This window comes from Petaurus breviceps, unplaced genomic scaffold, assembly GCF_028583685.1.
Source record: "Petaurus breviceps papuanus isolate PSGF00001 unplaced genomic scaffold, PetGlider_PUasm1.0 90165, whole genome shotgun sequence".
Taxonomy (NCBI): Eukaryota; Metazoa; Chordata; class Mammalia; order Diprotodontia; family Petauridae; genus Petaurus; species Petaurus breviceps.
The window spans coordinates 153,159-171,306 of record NW_027187189.1 but is presented as its reverse complement, the minus strand read 5'-3'; the positions used below and the strand labels follow the sequence as shown (position 1 = coordinate 171,306).

Below are 18,148 nucleotides of genomic sequence, written 5' to 3'. Positions count from 1 at the left end.
CCTGAGTCATGATTTAAGGTAGGAATAGGGCCGTTGAAGAACGGGTTAGGAGATGGGGTGGAAGGATGAGCAAGGAAGGGCAAGACCAGACGCTGGTCATGTTTTCCATCTTATCTCAGATTTATAAAGGAATAGCTTGTAGCATGTCTCCCTTTGGGACCACAGTCAGACTTCTTCCGGGCCAACAGTGGGATTTCACTCAAGTCTCCAAGTTAGCACTCCAGCTACCTTCGCCGGTCTCTACCATCCCAAGGGAGTACCGCCCAAGAGTAGGAAAAAAAGCTCTAGCATTTAATTAAGCCCGGTCACTCTCCCTTTAAATAACCTTTCTGAGTCCTCCAAATTCCCATGCGCCCCTTTCCTTCCTAGCACCATTGCACAATTACCCAGAGTTAACCAAATTTCCCACAAGTCTAAGCTGTAGAATCCGCAATTTCCCCAAACTGGGTACTACAGGTCCCGAGATGCTCCCGTACACAACCAGAGACTGCGAAGTTCTTTGGGAATTGTAGTCCTGTCGGAGGTGCCAAAGCACAGGAAACTACTCACCCCAGGTTCCCCCGCGCCGGAGGCGGGTTCTGCTTTCCGCCTGACCCTCACCTCCAGACTCCACCTCCCGCCATGCCCCGCGCTGAATCACAGGAGGCGACGAAGGGGACTTTCGCCAAGGTGGTCGCTGGGAGCTGTAGTACTAGAGCGGTGAGGCGAGGGGGAGGTGGAGTGACTCGGCGGCCATTACCTGTGTGGAGCTGCCTGGGACCGGGAGCCCAAGCTAAGAGGGAGGCCTTGGTCGGGTGGGGACTCAACTGCGGTCATGGGCTCCCGCCGAGGCTAGGCCTCGGAGAGCGGAGCAGGTGGGTTCTCCCGCCTCCTGTCTCGCCCCTCCTCGAGGTGGGGCCCGCTAGGCCTCTGTGCGTCCCCGGCCTCGATTAGGCCGCTCCTTCCGGCAAGGGCGCCCCGGAGGCGGGCGGGCAGCGCCATGTCTCTAGTCGCCTACGCCAGCAGTGAAGAGAGCGAGCCGGACGAGGCGGAGCCCGAGGAGGAGGCGGCCGCCTTGGCCCCGGCCGCTGGACCCAGCCTGGGGGGCCTCTTCGCCTCTCTCCCCCCGCCCAAGGGTCCTGCCCTGATGCCCCCCCCCCCCCCCCCCCCCCCCCCCCCCCAAGGCCCCCCCCCTGATGCCCCCACCCCCCCAGCTGCTGCCCCCGGCCTTTCCCCCGCCGCTGCTGCTGCCCCCGCCGCCGGCCGGAGACCCCCGGCTGCAGCCCCCGCCCCCGCTGCCCTTCGGCCTGGGGGGCTTCCCCCCGCCCCCGGGCATCAGTCTGGCCGAGGCCGCGGGGGTGGGCGAGGGGCTGGGGCTGGGGCTTCCCCTGCCGCGGGCTCCAGGCCTCAACCTGCCCCCTCCGATCGGCGGTGCCGGGCCCCCTCTGGGGCTCCCCAAGCCAAAGAAGAGGACTACAGAGCCGGTGCGGATCGCGGCCCCCGAGCTGCACCAGGGAGATGTGAGTAGCCGCCGCGCGCTCCCGCCCCGCCCCCAGAGCTGCCCACCCCGCTTCGGGCTGCCTCCACTGGTCGGAGCCCCCCTGCAGTCCACCGTACCCGAGGCCACTTGGTCGTGCTCCAGGACTGTGAAAGTTAGGGCGACTTGCACATTGCACTTTTTCTTAAATTGGGCCGCTCTTCTAAGGGTCCGGCTGATCCCGGTCCCATGACGGACATCAGGACCCCGCACCTCGTACACCTCTCTGCTACTGTCTGTGGCTTCTCTTTCCCTCATGCTACTCACCCCCTGGGCTTGTGCTCCTCATAACAAAGACAGAACTGGAGGCCGAGATAGATGCCAGAACCTCGAGTTCTGTTCCTGGGTGAAGGCCATGGCACCATAACTTTAACCTTTCTTTCCCAGACTCTGTGAGCTTCAGTTATGAGCACTTCTGTCCATTTTCCTTCCCTCCTACCTTCCTCTTCCTACAGAAGGATGTGTCAACTAAAAACCATCAATATCTTTCTTTGAAAAAGGTTTGCTTAAGGAACCTTTGTGAATCTGGACTGCCTTCCCCCTCACTCTTCTTCCACTTATACCTAGGGGAGGCAGGGACATTGAGGAAGTCTGTCATTGGAGGTGCTTGGGTGCTCTCTCTTGGTCTCAGTGATTTCTTTTCTATTGGAACAACATAGGAGGTGGTTACCTGCTCTTTAAAAGGGAGTTCAGGGATGCCCCAGAAACTCTTAATCTAACTTTCCCATCTGATTTCACCTTTCCCTAAATAGGCAGTACTGAGCCCTCCCTGTTCTGAGTTGTTGGCTGGTCCCCTGGCTGACATAGTATAACGATTCTCAGAGTTGCTAATTCTTTTCCCCAAAGATTTTCATAATTTCTTCTCTCTTACTAGAGATCACTAATACAACCCAGGTGTCTCCTATCGGTGGGTGCTCTTCAGGAAGGAGAGCACAGTATTATAGAACCTAACTGATAAGTCCTTCCTTAGGTGTGGTATTTTGAGTTGAAAGCTGGCAGAAACGATTGATTTAATTTCCCTGAAATACCTCCTAAGGAGCTTGCCCCATTCTACAAAGGGGAGGGACATGTATGAGGCAGAGAAAAATAGGTTCTCCCTTTTTTTGCTCCTTGTCTACTATTTTCATAGTCTTCAATCTCAAACTAAATTAAGGGACATGTTGGCAATGAATGGGTAAAGCAATTAGACTTCTGCAGTGATAAGTAGAAAAAGCATTTGTAATTCTGGGTAGGAAGTATAAAGTTGAGCCAAATGAAGGGGTAGAGCCTCTGTGGATTCTTTTTTTTAAATTCTTTAATTTTTTTTTTTAATTTAACCAAAATGCTCTTCTCCTTCCCACACTCTTCCCCCCTTGAAAGAGAAAGAAAAAACCCAAAGGTCTTGTACAAAGCCAAGTATAGCCAAGCAAAACAAATTCCCACGTTAGCCATGTTCATGAAAATACAAAAGGCTTCAATCTGCACTCAAGTCCATCAACTCTGTGTCAGGAGGAGGATCATCATGAGACATCTGGAATCAGTGGGTTATGTTGAATAGGTTTTTTTTTCTCTTTTTAAATTAAATTATATTTTTCAAATTAACAAAAAATCTTTTTCTCTGCCACCCCATCCTCTTCTCTTTTTCTCTGTTGAGAAAAAAAGAAAAACAAAACCTCTCTTGCAAACATGCATAGTCAAGCAAAACAAACTCTGCTGTTGACCTCCAAAAGCATAGTTCTCAATCTGCACACCAAATGCATGGCCTCCCTGACAGAAGACTGGTAGCATATTCCATAATGAGTTCTCTGGAATTGTATTGATCAGAATTTCTACGACTTTAAAAACTGATTATCTTTATAATATTGTTGTTTTTGTATAAATTGTTCTCCTGGTTCTGCTCACTTCACTCTGCCTCAATTCAGATAAGTCTTTCCAGATTTCTCAGAAACCATATGCTTCATCATTTCTTACTGCACAGTAATTCACTTAAGGGAATTACATGTTCACCCTTTCTCCAAAATTGATGAACACCCCTTCACTTTCCAATTCATTGGCATTACAAAAAGAGCTGGTATGAATATATATATATATATATATATATATATATATATATATATATATATAAAACTTTTCCCTCTTTCTTGGATCTCTTTGGGACATGGACCCAGTGGTGTTGCTGAGTCAAAGATCATGCACAGTTTAGTGACTTTTGGAGCACAATTCCAAATTGCTATAAATATTTTTGTACCCATGGGTCCTTCTTTCTTTGACCTCTTTGGGATATAGACCTAGTATTTGTATTATTAGGTCAAAGGGTTTTCATTTGGGAGGCATAATTCCAAATTGTTTTCCAGAATGACTGGACCAATTCACAGCTCCACCAACAGTACATTAATGTATCTTTTTCCCCACAGCCCCTTCAGGATTTGTTATTTCCCTTGTTAACTTTACTAATCCTAATATGAGATAGAACAACCTCCCTTTGTGGACTTTCTGTTCAGTAATCTTTTTTTTCCATTTTATTTTCCAAATACAAGCATTTCTTTTCCCTCTCATTCACCTCCCCCCATTTAAAAGAAAAAAGGAAAACCAAAAACCTTATAACAAACATATAACAAATTTGCATTGTCAAGCAAAACTATTTCTTACTTTATCCATGTCCAAAAACATCGGAATCTTGAATCTGTCTGTAAGAAGGTGGGTAAGATTGGTCATCAGTCCTCAGCAATCACGGTTGATCATTGCATTGATTATAATTGTTAAGTCTTTCAAAGTTGTTTTTCTTTGCCTTGTGGGTTTTATTGTATAAATTGTTCTAATTCTGCTTGTTTCACTCAGCATCAGTCTATGTAAGTCTTAACAGTCTTCTCTGAACCTAGCTTTTTTGTCATTTCTTACAATACAAATAGTATACATTACATTCATATACCACATTTTTAATTCAATTTAACAAACATTTACTAAGCATTTACTGTGTTGGGCTGTTCTAGGAGCTAGGGAAGATGCACAAATTTAGTTACTATATGATTCTGTTCTTGTGTAGTTTACATTCTTATAGGGCATAAGATACACCGATAACTACCATGGAATAAGTGCTTTAGAGGAGTGTAAAACCAAGGCACGTGTGAAAGGAGGTCTTTATTAATGAGAAGGAATGTGGGCAATCTTTAGGAAAGCAGTGGTATTCCAGTTTTTAGCAAAGTATATTATACTATGCTTATGGAAAAAATGGAGAAATGTGGACTAGATCACAGTATAATTAGATTTGGAATTAATTTGGAACTCTTTGAATGACTGGAACTTGTCGGTAATGGTTCCTTCCAGGCCTGTCAGGGGTTCACCAGTGGATTGCCCCAGGGATCTGTAACTTAGAGAAAGGCATAGATAACCTGCTCATCCATATTTGCAGATTACCCAGAGCTAACACGATGCACGGTACAGTCAGGATTCACCTTTAACTTGATAGGTTAGAACATTTGGCTGAATTTAATCAGATAAAATTAAATACAGATAAGTGTAAAATCTTAACATGTGGCTTAAAAAAAAGTTCACAGGTACAACATAAGGGAAGCCTTTTTAGTCAGCGGTTTGTCTGAAAAAGATCAGAGGGTTTTAGTGGACTGTTATCTCTATGAGTCAAGCTTATGAGTCAGTTATTTGGCAGCCAGAAAATATAATTTGCTTGAGCTGCTAGACCTGCTGATCTGTGCTCTAGTCAAACCACTTCTGTATGATTTTGTTTAGGTCTGGCAATCACATAGTAAAGACATTGATAAGTTGGAGAGCATCCTGAGGAGGGGCTTCAGACTGGTGAAGGACTTTGAAGTCTATGTCATATGAGAATTGGATGAAGGCACTCAGGGATATTTAGCTTAGAAAAGAGACTACTCTGGGAGAAGCTGTGAAAGCTTTTAAAACATTTGAAAGGATGGTGTGTAAAGAGGCTTTAGACTTGTTTTCTTTGGCTCCAGAGGGCAGAAGCAGGTGCAGTGAATGGGTAAAAGTTACAAAGAGGCCAATTTAGGCTTGACAGTAGGGAAAACTTCCCAGTGATTAGAGTTGTCTAAAAATGGGATGATCAGCCTTGAGAAGTGATTTTTTCCCCCCTGGGAGAAGGAAATTTCCCCCTTTGGAGCTCTTTAAGCAGAAGCTGGATGACCACTTGTTGGGTACATGTTAGTTACTACATAGCCAATGAGGCCCCTAGAATCTAGAAAACAGAGACCAGTGTGGCTGTCAGCTTTTGAGTCTGATGGTGGTATGGGTAATCGTAGTCGTAATAAAGACCACCCAGGAATAATCCAAAGAGTATCTGTTTTGCTTTGAATCTTCTACTTGTCCTCTGAATAGCGGTTGAGCTTCCTATTTTTAATTTGTTTAGTTTCCAAATAATAATTGTTACCTGAATGCACATTGATGGTAACTCATACCAGATCAGCGATCTTTCACCTTCATTTTAAAGGGAAGAGTTCTGACCTTGGAATATATGTATCTTCTTAAACATTTCCCCTTTTGAGGCTTTTCTGGCTTAGGCGTAGAAGCCCATTAGAAAGAGGCTGATAAGCCCCTTCCTTGCTCTGCCTGTAGCTTCATTTCTTTCCCAGTAGCATGCACTTGCCTGTTTGAAGTTCCACCAGAGGGTGTTCAGGAGGCAGGAAATAGGAAGGAAAGCTCACACTCTTCATTCTAGTCTTTAGGGTGACTTAAAGAGTTAGTAGAATATGTAGTGGATAGCACTGGACCCAGAGTAAGGGAGACTATGGCTCAAGTCTCCTTCCAATCAGTTAGCAAGTATTTATGAAGGGCCTAATATGTGTTAGACACAGAGGATATCAGGACAGATATGAAACAGCCTCTACTGTCAAGCTGTTGAGGTCATGGGTGTAATAATTACAGTATCAGCTTCCTAGGGGTATGAAGAGGAAAATATTTTAAGCCATATGACAGTAAGTTATTATTACAATAGTAAAATCTCAGCTGTTTACTTTGCAAGTTTTATGAGTCTCCTTTGTCCCCACTCTGTAGCCTGGTAGCCAGGTCTCTTGGTTGCAGGTTGTGGATAGGAGGAAGGTGGTTTTGAGTTTGTCTCCAATTGCATTGTAAAGCCAAATACTTCCAGTGCCAGGGACTTCAATGGTCATTCAAATAGTTCACCTAAACAGAGGAATTTCTACTATAACCTACCTGATAAGCAGTTGTCCAACCTCTATTTGAAGACCTCCAAGGTGGGGGAACCCACCCTCTCTCAAGGCAGCCCTTTCCACTTTTGGATTATTGTTGTTTGTTTTTATTTGTCTTTCATTCATGGACCATGACTTGAGGGAGGTTATGCCATGATGGGAATTGAGGGCTAGTCAAAGTCACGGGCCTCACTTTCTCCTCTGGAGAGAGAGGTCCGGTGGCAAGATAGAGATCAGGATGACTGGAGATGATACTGTATGCAGTGGGAGACCTTGACTTTTTTTTTTTTTTTTTGCTTTTTGGAGGACAATTGGAGTTTAAGTGACTTGAGGTCACACAGCTAGTTTTTGTATTAAGTGTCTGAGTTTGGATTTTGAACTCAGGTCCTCCTGACTCCAGGGCCGTGCTCTTATCACTGTGCCACCTAGCTGCCCCTGGGACCTTGACCTTTTTAAGCTAAGGTCTTTAACAGGTTTCAGTTTGACTAGGCAACAACACCCTTTCTGTGATTAAGGCTAGGTAGGAAATGAGTTGGGAGAATGGCCTCTTTTACCTAGTCAAAACAAACAAACAAACAAACAAACAAAAAACCTAAGAGGGGAAGACCCTCTGGGTTTCTGACCAAAACTGAAACAGTTGCTATTTACGGTTCACTCTGAGCCATCACTCTGAGCCAATCAGGGCCCAAATAATGACTAGGTATCTTGAGAGGTTTCTGGAATCAAAATCTACATTTCTTTGGGCTGAGCAGCGCCAGGAGAGGAAGGGAGGGAGGGCTATGCTGCCCTACTGGCAAGTTGCAGTTGGGTCCCCAGTGGGGCAACTCCTATTCATAGAGGTTCTCCTTTGTTCTCAAAGGGGACAGTAACTTCAGGAGGTGAGGTGGTGATATGCAAGTGAATTGGATTTACTGGAGGGAAGTGTGTGCAAAGGTGGGGGGACCTACCCTCTCTCCAGGCAGCTCTTTCCACTTTTGGATAGCTCTAATTGTTAGGAAAAGCATCTAGTGGATAAAACATTGGGCTTGAAATCAGGAAGATTTTTCTTAGTTCAAATCTAGCCAGTCACTTAACCCTGTTTGCTTCAGTTTCCTCATCTGTAAAATGAACTGGAGAAAGAAAAGGCAGACCACTCCAGTATCTTTGCTGAAAATCCCCACATGGGGTCACAGAGTTGGATATTACTGAAATGACTGAACAACGTAAATGTTAGTAAGTTTTTTGAGATATCAACCCTAAATTTTCCTCTTTGCAGCTTTTATCCCTTATTCCTGACTCTGTACCCTAAAGTCGAACAGGACAAATTTAATTACTCCTCCATATGCCAGCCCTTCAAATACTTAGGTATCATGCCGTCTTCTAGTCTTCTCCAAGTTAAACATCTTTAGTTCCTGTAATAATATCTTATCCATGTGTGGATTTGCCATGGCTTCATTTTCTCTACCTCATTGTGCTACCTTTGGCCTAATTCCCTTTGTCTCTGATTTTGGGGTGCTTAGAGAATGCACATTTATTTTTATATTAACTTTAAAATATTTTTTATGTATTTATTTTATATATATATAGTTTATATATAAATAATTTATAATGTATTATTATAAATTATAACCATCTAGTGCTCAGTGGGTGTATGCATAGATATTTCTATCTATCCTTTATATTTGTCATACATACTGATTCTAAAGGCAAATAAGAATTTTGGGATTATCTGGATTTAGATCCTTTGCTTCATTAGTGCAAATAACCAAACTGTAATGATTCAAATGAGGGTTTATTTGTAGATTTTGGTTATCTAGGTCAAGCCTTTAATGAACTGAAATAATTAAAAATTATCTGTAATTTGGGATTCTGTAAGGTTCCTCTGAAAGTGGAATGACAGGAAGGTGGGAAGATTAGACAGGGAAAGGGCAAGACCAGAGATTGAAAAGAATAAAAGATGAGTTCTAGAGAGATAGAAAAGAAACCCTAAATTGATGTAAGAAGACAAGGGTACAGATTCAGGAGATGCTTGAAACCAAATGGCAGAAAAAATAAAATAAAATAAAATATATGGTGAATTCATTAATTGAGATAATAACTCAAAGAAGTATAGTTGGGAGCCCTGAGGGTCTGTTCTTGGGCCCATATTTCCACTTTGGCTCTTGGCCTTGTCTATGGTGATGGTGATTGCTTTTTGGAGAGGATGGCTTAAAGAGCCAGACCTAGAAAAGATAAGAGAGGCTGGTCATGGGGAATGAGGCTCTGATAGATATAGATCTATTTATCCCACTGGACCCAGCTTAATGGAAAATGTCTGTTTCTGCTCCTGCTCTGCAGTCTGGGCTGTGTCTCTTGTCACTCTTGGCAGCTGGATCTAAAGTCAGGATTGAAGTTGACTAGGAAGGCTTTCCGAGAGGACCTAGTACTTTCTCCTGGCCCTATGATCTTTGTTAGTTCCCAGTATTTTCCACCTCTCTGGTTCTGACTGACAGATTGCTGTCATACACATTATTGGCAGCAGTTTTAAAGATCTCTCTTCCACAACTTCTCATTAAATAGGTTTCAGCACCTCACAGCTCCTATGAGGTCACTGACTTTTAAATTACATTCTAATCTGCTTCAGGACATTCCTTTTAACCCTCTTCTTAGTGGATGCAGAATGAACACTTACATACTGTCATATCTCTGCCTTTTCTCTTTTATCCCAAACCTCATAATTTAGTCTTCAGTATTTTATTGAAATAAGTGAATAACTTGTTGCTAAGCCTTATCTCTGCTTCCTATTAGTTTTAAGTCATGCCTCCTCATAGCCAGATATGGTCAGAGAGCATTTCTTTTCTTTTTTAAAAATCTGGGTGGGGGGGGATGAGAGAGGGGAAGGTGGAGGGACAGGAAGGCAGCAGCTGTTGCCAATAACAGTGACACGGTTCTAGCTTTTTCTTTACCTCCAAGGTATCCCATTGTTGTTCAGTCATTTCAGTCATGTCTGACTCTTCATGACCCCATTTTGGGGTTTTCTTAGCAGAGATACTGGAGTGGTTTGCCATTTCTTTTCTCCAGCTCATTTTACAGATGAGGAAACTGAGGCAAATAGAATTAAGTGACTTGCCCAGCTAAGAAGTGTCTTGACACCAAATTTGAATTCAACTCTTCCTGACTCCAGACAGCACCCTATCCACTGCATCACTTAGCCATGCAGGTCATTTCCCATTGTCAGCCAGTGCTTTGTTTTCTGTAAGATAAAAGGAATTCTAATCCAGAAGACTGTTTCAAAATCTAACCTTGGCCACTTAATTTTAAGCCTTGTGACCCCCAGAACTTAACCTTTCTGATCCTTACTTTCCTCATGGCCTACCTCACTGGAATGGTTGAGGAAAGTACTTTGTAAGCCTTAAAGCACTATGTAAATATGAGTTATATAGATCCTCAGATTTTTTTCAGATTTGCTTTGTGACCTTTTAACCTCTGTGCATCTCAACATCTATAAAATTGGCCTTCCATCCCCTTTTGTTAAAAAAGAGAGGAATATCCATGAGAAGAGTACAAGTTAGTTTACCATAGTAAAATATTTATCATTGTGGTGTTGAGGTAGAGACAAACGTTTACTTTAGGAGCTATGGTTTTGTTATGTGGTATTATGCTTTAGGAAACAGTTGACCTCCACTATATTTCTAATAATGGAATTCAGTAGATTATTGTAAGACATTCAGAGAAGGTTTGCTATTATGAAGAACTCTAGGAGTTTTCCCCCCACATGCAAAATACAGTAGATCTTTATAAAGTCCTTTTTATAGAAGAATTATTGGCATATGTATCAAATTTGAAGATATCATAAAGCCAGCAGAGAACTGACCGGTTGGATGATAGGATTCAAAGATCTTGATAGGTTAGAACCTTGAGCTGAATCTAATAAGATGGAATTTAATTAAGGATAAAGTCATTCAGGTTCTAAAAATCAGCATCATAAATACAAGATGGGACAGGCATGGCTAGACAGTGCGTTATGGAGCACTCCATAGCTTTGGAATTTGTAGATATGGATTCAAATCCTGCATCTTCCTTCATTTTGCACTTAACTACTTGTGTGCCCTTGGACAAGTGAGTCTTTCTGAGCCTCAGATTCCTCATCTTTAAAATGTTGGAATTGTTCTAGATGATGTCTACCCTTCCAACATTCAGTCTGCAATTTTAAAATCTAAGAATTTTAGTGGACAGCAAGAATTCTATGAACCATTGTGATATATACACCAGTGTAATGGGAATGCAAATTTGGAAGATCTTCCCTGCCCCTAGGTTAAAGTGCACCAGAAGCCTGGGGAGGGAGGCTTGTTTTTCAGTAGATACTTTTTGATTGGCCAGTGGGTCAATAAGATTGTTACATTCTCTGAGCCAGGAGAAGGCTATATAAGCCCTGATGTGTAGCTTTGTTTTGGGACTCACTTTGAGAAGTGTTCTGTGATTTGATCTGAATTCTGGGAAGCCGTTGTTGAGAGTCCCCCGGCTTTGAAAAACCCAGATGTGGAAACCCAGATGTTGACTGGGTATGGATGTAATGGTTGGACAGTTTGGAAATCTGTCTACTTGATCTGTTTCTGTCTTGATAATTCTGCCTGTATGCTTTGAAGTTCGGGGTGCTGACCTTTTTCCTCTGAACAAGGTAAACGATATATGTCTGACTGATTAAAGTAAGCTTGTTAACCCATTTTGAGTTGCTTTCCTTTAACAAAGCAGATCCAAGAACCTGTGGTAGCAGCAAACCCTGAGGACGTGCTTGGGGTGCTTGCCGCTACAACCAGGAAAGCCAATGTCGTCTTAAACTGCATTAAGAGAGATTTAGTGTCTAGCACGTGATTAGACCATAAGCTGCAGAATTTCCAGAGCAGAGCCACTAGAATGCTGAAGATCCCCTAGTTTATTCCATATGAAGATCTTTGAAGGTACTGTGAGGTTGTTTAACTTGGAGAAAAGAAGACTTAAGGGTATAGGATAGTAGTCTTTAAGTACTTTGAAGGGTTGTCATAGAAGCATTAGATTAGATGTATTCTTCCGTGGTCCTGGGGGCTACAGAACTAGGAGCAAAGGATAAAAGTTGAAGAGATAAGCTTTAGCTTAATCTAATGAAAAACTTCCTAATACTTAAGAGTATTCAAAAGTGGGTATGTGTGGGCAACCTGAGAGGTTCATTTATCCTAGAAGTCTTAAAAACAGAGGCTGGAAGACCACTTGCCAGATACTGTTGGTTTTTTTTTTTGGTTGTTGGTTGGGTTTTTTTTGGGGGGGGGTTAATTTTAAAATTTATTTTAAACTTTAATACAAAGTGAGAAAAGAGGGGAAAAAAACATTGCCATGTATACAGCAAAACACAATAGAGGAGTCAATATAAAACAACAAATTTCCATTTCAAGAAAACCTGTGTAACAAATACTATACATTGTTTTCAAAGCTGCCAAACTTATCTTTGCTTCCTTTTTTGGTTTTCTTTTGTTCTCTGCTGTGCATTTTCTACTTTATTTTTTCCCTTCCCTTCCCTTCCTCCTTCCCCCCACCCTAAAGAAGGTTACAATTAAACATGAATATATGTGTATGTGTATACATACACACATAGATATCTAGAAACATACACATGTACACATATATTTAAGACCATACTCTGCTTATTTCTACTTATCTGTTTCTCTGAAGATAGATAGCATTTTCCTTCATAAAGTCCCAAGTCTTTCCATGTTTTTCTGAGTCAACCAGCTGATCATTTCCTATCCCACGGCAATATTCCAACCCAGTCACATCCTATCCAAGAGATTGTCTATGAGAATTCCCCCCCCAATTTTATGCATTCCTTCCATTCTTGGCCACATAGGTTTTATTTATACAAGAAAATTTTAATTTAAAATAATCGAAATTATCCATTTTACACTTCAACAATGCTCTCACCTTATAATATAGTTTAGGGTCTGATACTGCTGAATCTACTTCCTTTTTACATCTTTTTGCCCTGGTTTCTTTGAAGTTCCTGACCTTTTGTTCTTCTGGATGAACCTTGTCATTTTTTTCTAACTCAGTAAGTTAATTTTCAGTAAGGGATGGCATTGAATAAATAGGTTAGGTAAAATTGCCTTTTTTTCAAACTATTGGCTTTACCTACCAGAGTTCCTGTATCTCTTGGCAAGTCTACTCTTAGCTATTTTATATTGTCTAGTTATTTTAAGTAGCCTAAAACAATATTGAATAATATTGCTAACAAATAGTGTAGTTTACCTATTTTAATCTTTTCATTAAAGCTATTTAAGCTTTAACTTTGAGATCATGACTACCCTGCTTTTTTTACATAATAAATTTTACTCCAGCCCCTTATTTTATCTTTGTATCTCTCATTTTTATAGTATTTCCTGAAAGTAACATATGATTGAATTCAGATTTTTGATCTGTCAGTTTCTGTTTTATGGGTAAATTCATCCCATTCACATTCTAAACTATAATTACTTGTTAATTTTAACTCATTTTTCTTCACTATCCTTCTCACCTTATTCCTATCCCGCCTTATTCCTCTACTTTACTTCTACCTACTCACTACCTTTCCTTCCTATTCCTTAACCTGCCTATCCCTCCAAGAGTCCCTCCCTTAATCCTCTCCCTCCACCCTATCCCCTTGCCCTCTTATTTCTTTCTGATTTTAAGAGACTTTTATACCCTTCTAGATATATTTTTCCCCTCTTTAACCCATTCCCAATGAGAGTAAGGTTGAAGCACTACCCACCCTTGCCCCTATTAGCTTCTTCTGTTTCAGTTTTTCCTTTTATGCCTCATTTGTGTGAAATAATTACTCCTTTTTATCTCTTCCTACACATTTTTATTTTTTAGAATCACTCCATCATATGCAGCTCAGCCCAAGCCTTTCTTTCGAACTACCCAAATAATGGTGACAGTTAAGAGAGTACTGATAATATTTTCACATATAAGAAGTAAACAATTTGACTTTATTGAGTCCCCTGTAATTGGCCTTGTTACTTTATATTTCTCCTGAATGTTATATGTCAAATTTTCCCTTAAGTTCTGCTGTTTTTGTTACAAATACCTGAAAGTCTTTTCAGTTTGTTAAATGTCAATTTTTTTTCCATTCGGGATTAGCTTAACTTTGTGGGGTAAGTTACCCCAGATCTTTTACTCTGTGAAATATAATATTCCAAGACCTATGATCCTTTAATGTAGCAACTGCTAGGTCTTGGTAGTCCTTATTGTAGCTCCATGGTATTTAAATTGATTTTCTTCTTGTTGCTTCCAATTTTCTCTTTAACCTGGGAGCTTTGAAACTTTGCTATGATATTCCTGTAAGTTTTCTTCCTGGGATCTCTTTCAGGTGTATTTTTTTTTCTATTTCTGCTTTGCTTTTTTATTCTAGAATTTTAGGGAAACTTTCCTTGATGATTTCGTGTAATTTGTATCAAGATTATTTTTTATTATAATTTTTATGTAGTCCTACTATTATATTATTTCTCCTTGATCTGTTCTCCAGATCAGTTGTTTTTCTCATGAGATCAGATATGTTATAAAGGGAAATTTTGCTCAGATTAGAGTTGGGCTACAAAGCTTTTGATGTACTTCCCAACTGTGAGAGTCTATGACTTTTAAACTTTTATAAATTATGTAATAGGCATTATAATAGTATTTAACGACAGATGGAATATTCTTCCCATAGTTGATCTGTATTTTACTTCTTTTAGCCACAGGGGACAGTTTGTGATAACCATTTTTGTTTGTTATAAGAATTGGAAAAATTATATTATTTGTAGTTATATAATGTTGTCCTGAACTTTAATAAATTTGCCTTTGTATGTCACTTAAAAGCTTGTTTGGACAGCCTATGTTTAGCCTAAGCTATTAACAGTGAATGAAAACTATATTAATCCCTTAGGGGAGGGGTAATGTAGCTCTCTTCTCATCTGAACAAGAGAGCAATGAGGGTAGCCAGAAACCAGTTAGAATGGAGCAGAGAGAGAAAATGTACAAAAGATTGAGGATCTGAAGTTTGATTTCTTGCCTATGAAGCATCCCAATAGAAAGCAGCTTCTCTTAGTCTGGTAAAAAGGAAAACTTGAGAATATGAAAATGTGTTTGTTAATTGGCTGGGACTGGTTGAGAATATAGTTAGCTCAGCAAAGCAGATCTCAGTTGTTGGTTACTTATACAGTCAGTTACTGGCATTTGTTGAGTACTCACTGTGTACTGATTACTGTTGTGAGGAAGTATTAAACTGAGACAATAATCCCTGCTGTCAAGGCAAAGGGATGGGGGCCATGATTGCCTGTGTGCATAAATAATAGGAAGTTCCCTATTGGAGAGGCCTATGGTAGAGCCACATCTTTTTTAGGCAGAGGGATTGTGGGGATGACTTTGTGACTTACTCCAAACCTTCAAACTTGAATTTCTTGAGGCCCTCTGGGAATCTTTAATATCTCTTTGTTACTAAGGCTATAGATCAAATCTGGAGGGGAAATAGATTTCTCCAATGGCTTTGACCTTTAATACCCTATAGGAAAGTAGTTAACATACCACTTATCCCTGTGGATTCCTCCTGCTCTGTGGTTGTATATATTCTTTCTTTGTAAGTGGTTTCAGTTGCTTGGGTGAGGCTGTGGGCCAATCCCTATTGATCTTTCTGGGGGCAGATTTATTGGAGCTAGGATAGAGATAACTGTTCATCTCTCTCAAGGACAAGATGAGAGAATGGAGAAGAATGGATAGTGCTGCAACTTCTAGCAAGTCTTCAATTTAGTGGGAGGAGTGGGGAATAGCCAATGTCTTGCTACAGGACAATGCTGATGGTGGAGGGGAGAGTGAGGTTGATGACTATTCACAGCTCTGCCTCACTTAAATCCATTTCACTCACAAATCAAGACATTACCCTCTTGATGTCATCGGTCCTCTTCCAGAATGGAGGTTGACAAACAACAACAAAGGTTAGGGAATAGGTTTCCGACAAAGGTCGATGCATTTGGTACCGCTGGCTATTGCTTCCTGGGTACTTCATTCTCCCTTTTCTTTCTCCTCCCCGTTAGCCTACTTCTCAGCCACTTACCTCCTAAATGTGGGTGTGGACTAGATTTTACTTGGCCCTTTTCTCTGTACTTTACTATTTCTTTTGGTGAACTTAGCTGTTCCTATAGGTTCAGTTACTGTTTCTGTGAAGATTCTTCCAAAGTTGGTATATCTCTCCCTAGTCTCTTCATTGAGTTTCAGTACATTATCTCCAACTACCTGCTGACTATCTTTATTTGGATGTTCCCCAGCTAGGGAGGACCGAACTTACTATCACCTTCTCTCCAACTTCCCTATTTTTGTTGATGACAATCATCCTCTTCCCTGTCACTCAGACTTTAAACCTATGAGGTATCTGTGACTCTTCTCTCTCTTGTACTCCTTGCATTTATTTAGTTATAAAAGTTCTTTTGACTCTACCACCACATTTCCTCTCCTCTTGTGGTACCAAAACCCTAGTTCAGACCATCATCATTCTCACTTATACTTTGTAATAGCCTTATAATGTATCTCCCTGCTTCCAGCTTTAAGTTCAGGGGGTTTTTAGCCTCTTTTGTGTCATTTTAGCTCATTTGGCAGTCTGGTGAAGCCTATGGACTCCTCAGAGTGTTTTTAAATGCATAAAATAAAATACATAGAATTGTAAAGAAACTAATCATATTGAAATACAGTTATAATATTTTAAGAGTTCACAGACCCCAGGTTTCTTAGTCCCTGCTCTAGTCTCTCTTTTTCAATCCATCTTTCATTTAGCTCTCTCCAGAGTAGCCAGTAGTCTCTTACTACTAAATCTAATGACCTTTTCTCAATCCTCATCCTTGTATCTCTCTATACCCTTTGACACTGTCAGTTATCTTCTTCTCCTTGGTACTCTATTATCTCTAGGTTTCTGTGACATAACTCTGTCTTGGTTCTCCTCCTTCCTATCTGACCACTCCTTAGTCTTCTTTTCTGGATCTTCATCAAGGTTAGCTCCCACTTGATCTTATTAGCTCCCATAGATTCATTTATCTCAGCACTTATGATTCTCAAATCTACTTATCCATCCCTAATCTCTCCTGTCTTTCAGTGTTACATCTTCAACTTCTTATTGGAGATCTTAAACACAATGTGTCCAAAACTGCACTTATGTTCCCCCCTCCCATATTCCCCTCTTCCTAACTTCTCTATTACTGTCAAGGGGACCACCATCCTCCCAGTTACTTGGCTCTCAACCTAGATGTCATCCTTGACTCCTCACTCTTTCTTATCCCTTGTAGCCAATCTCTCACCAAATCCTGTTGATTTTACCTTTGCAACATCTCTAGTATATACCCTTTTGGTCTTTTGGTGCAGGCCCTCATCACCTCTTGCCTAGATTGTTGCAGTAGCTTGCTGGTTGGTCTCCCTGCCTTCCCATTCAGTCTATTCTCCACATAGCTATCATATTGTCTTCCTAAAGCATAGGCTTGTCCATGTTACCTTCCCACACCCGTTCTTCCCCTCCAATTCAATAAACTCCAATAGGGGCTTCCTTTTAACTCCAGGATTAGATACAACATTCTCTGACTTTCAAAGCCCTTCGAAACCTGGCCTCCTCCTGCCTCTTAAGTCTTCCAGCCCACCTTATTCATCCTCTGCCCCCCCCCCCCACTTTCTACAAGAAGCTTTACAACTCTTCCTTAATCTAGTGTCTTCTGTCTGTTGATTATCTCCCTTTTTATCTTGCATAGATCTAATTTGTACATAGATATTTATTTCCCCTAGACTATAAGCTCTTGGAGAACAGAGACTATCTTTTACTTTTCTTTGCATTCTCAGTGCTTAGCATAATGCCTGGCACATAGGAGGCTCTTAATAAATGGTGATTGACCAACTGACTTTACTGCCTGCCAGATCTTCCTAAGCACAGATGACTGTGTCATTTCCCTGCTCAAAAAATTGCTGATAATATAAAATTACAGATTTCCTTGCTTGACATTTAAGGCCTGCTATAATTTTTCTCCAGTTTATTTTTCCAGGCTTATTTCATATTATTCCCCTATGTGAACTCTTTATGTTCCAGCCCAATTGGGATATTAGCTTCTTCCTAGTCTTAACATCCTTTCTGCTTACATCCTTCTCTCTTTCCCCAATTTCTGGACATATTCTTTCCTTGTGTTTATCTGTTAAAATCTCTTTCAGGGTTCAGGTTAGATACCATTTCTTTCCAAATTCTCTTTTCCTTTCCACCTCCCCTCTCCCTGAAAATATTCTTGTCCTTCAGATTTTCCTAGAGAACTTTGGGTCTCTCCTTCTTCCCTTTCACACTTTACCATATATTTTTCTTATTTATGTACTTACTATATTTTACTCCTTTCTCCCAAGTAGAATGTATGCTCCTTCAAGTCAGAAACTGCCTTTTTTCATTGTATCTATAGTGCCTATCACTTTTCATATAGGTACTTAATTAATATTCATTGAATTGAGTGAAAAAGATTCA

General features: G+C 41.0%; 1 protein-coding gene across 1 annotated transcript in view; it reads left to right on the top strand.

Moving 5' to 3' along the window:
- Positions 1-626: 626 nt before the first annotated feature.
- The window catches only part of PRCC (proline rich mitotic checkpoint control factor), a 37,617-nt gene continuing 20,095 nt past the window's right edge, over positions 627-18,148 (top strand). Inside the window, exons 1-2 of the mRNA XM_069107557.1 lie at positions 627-1,134; positions 1,223-1,499. Coding sequence (XP_068963658.1) covers positions 980-1,134; positions 1,223-1,499 — 432 coding nt within the window. The 5' untranslated portion in view covers positions 627-979. The remainder of the gene's footprint in view (positions 1,135-1,222; positions 1,500-18,148) is intronic.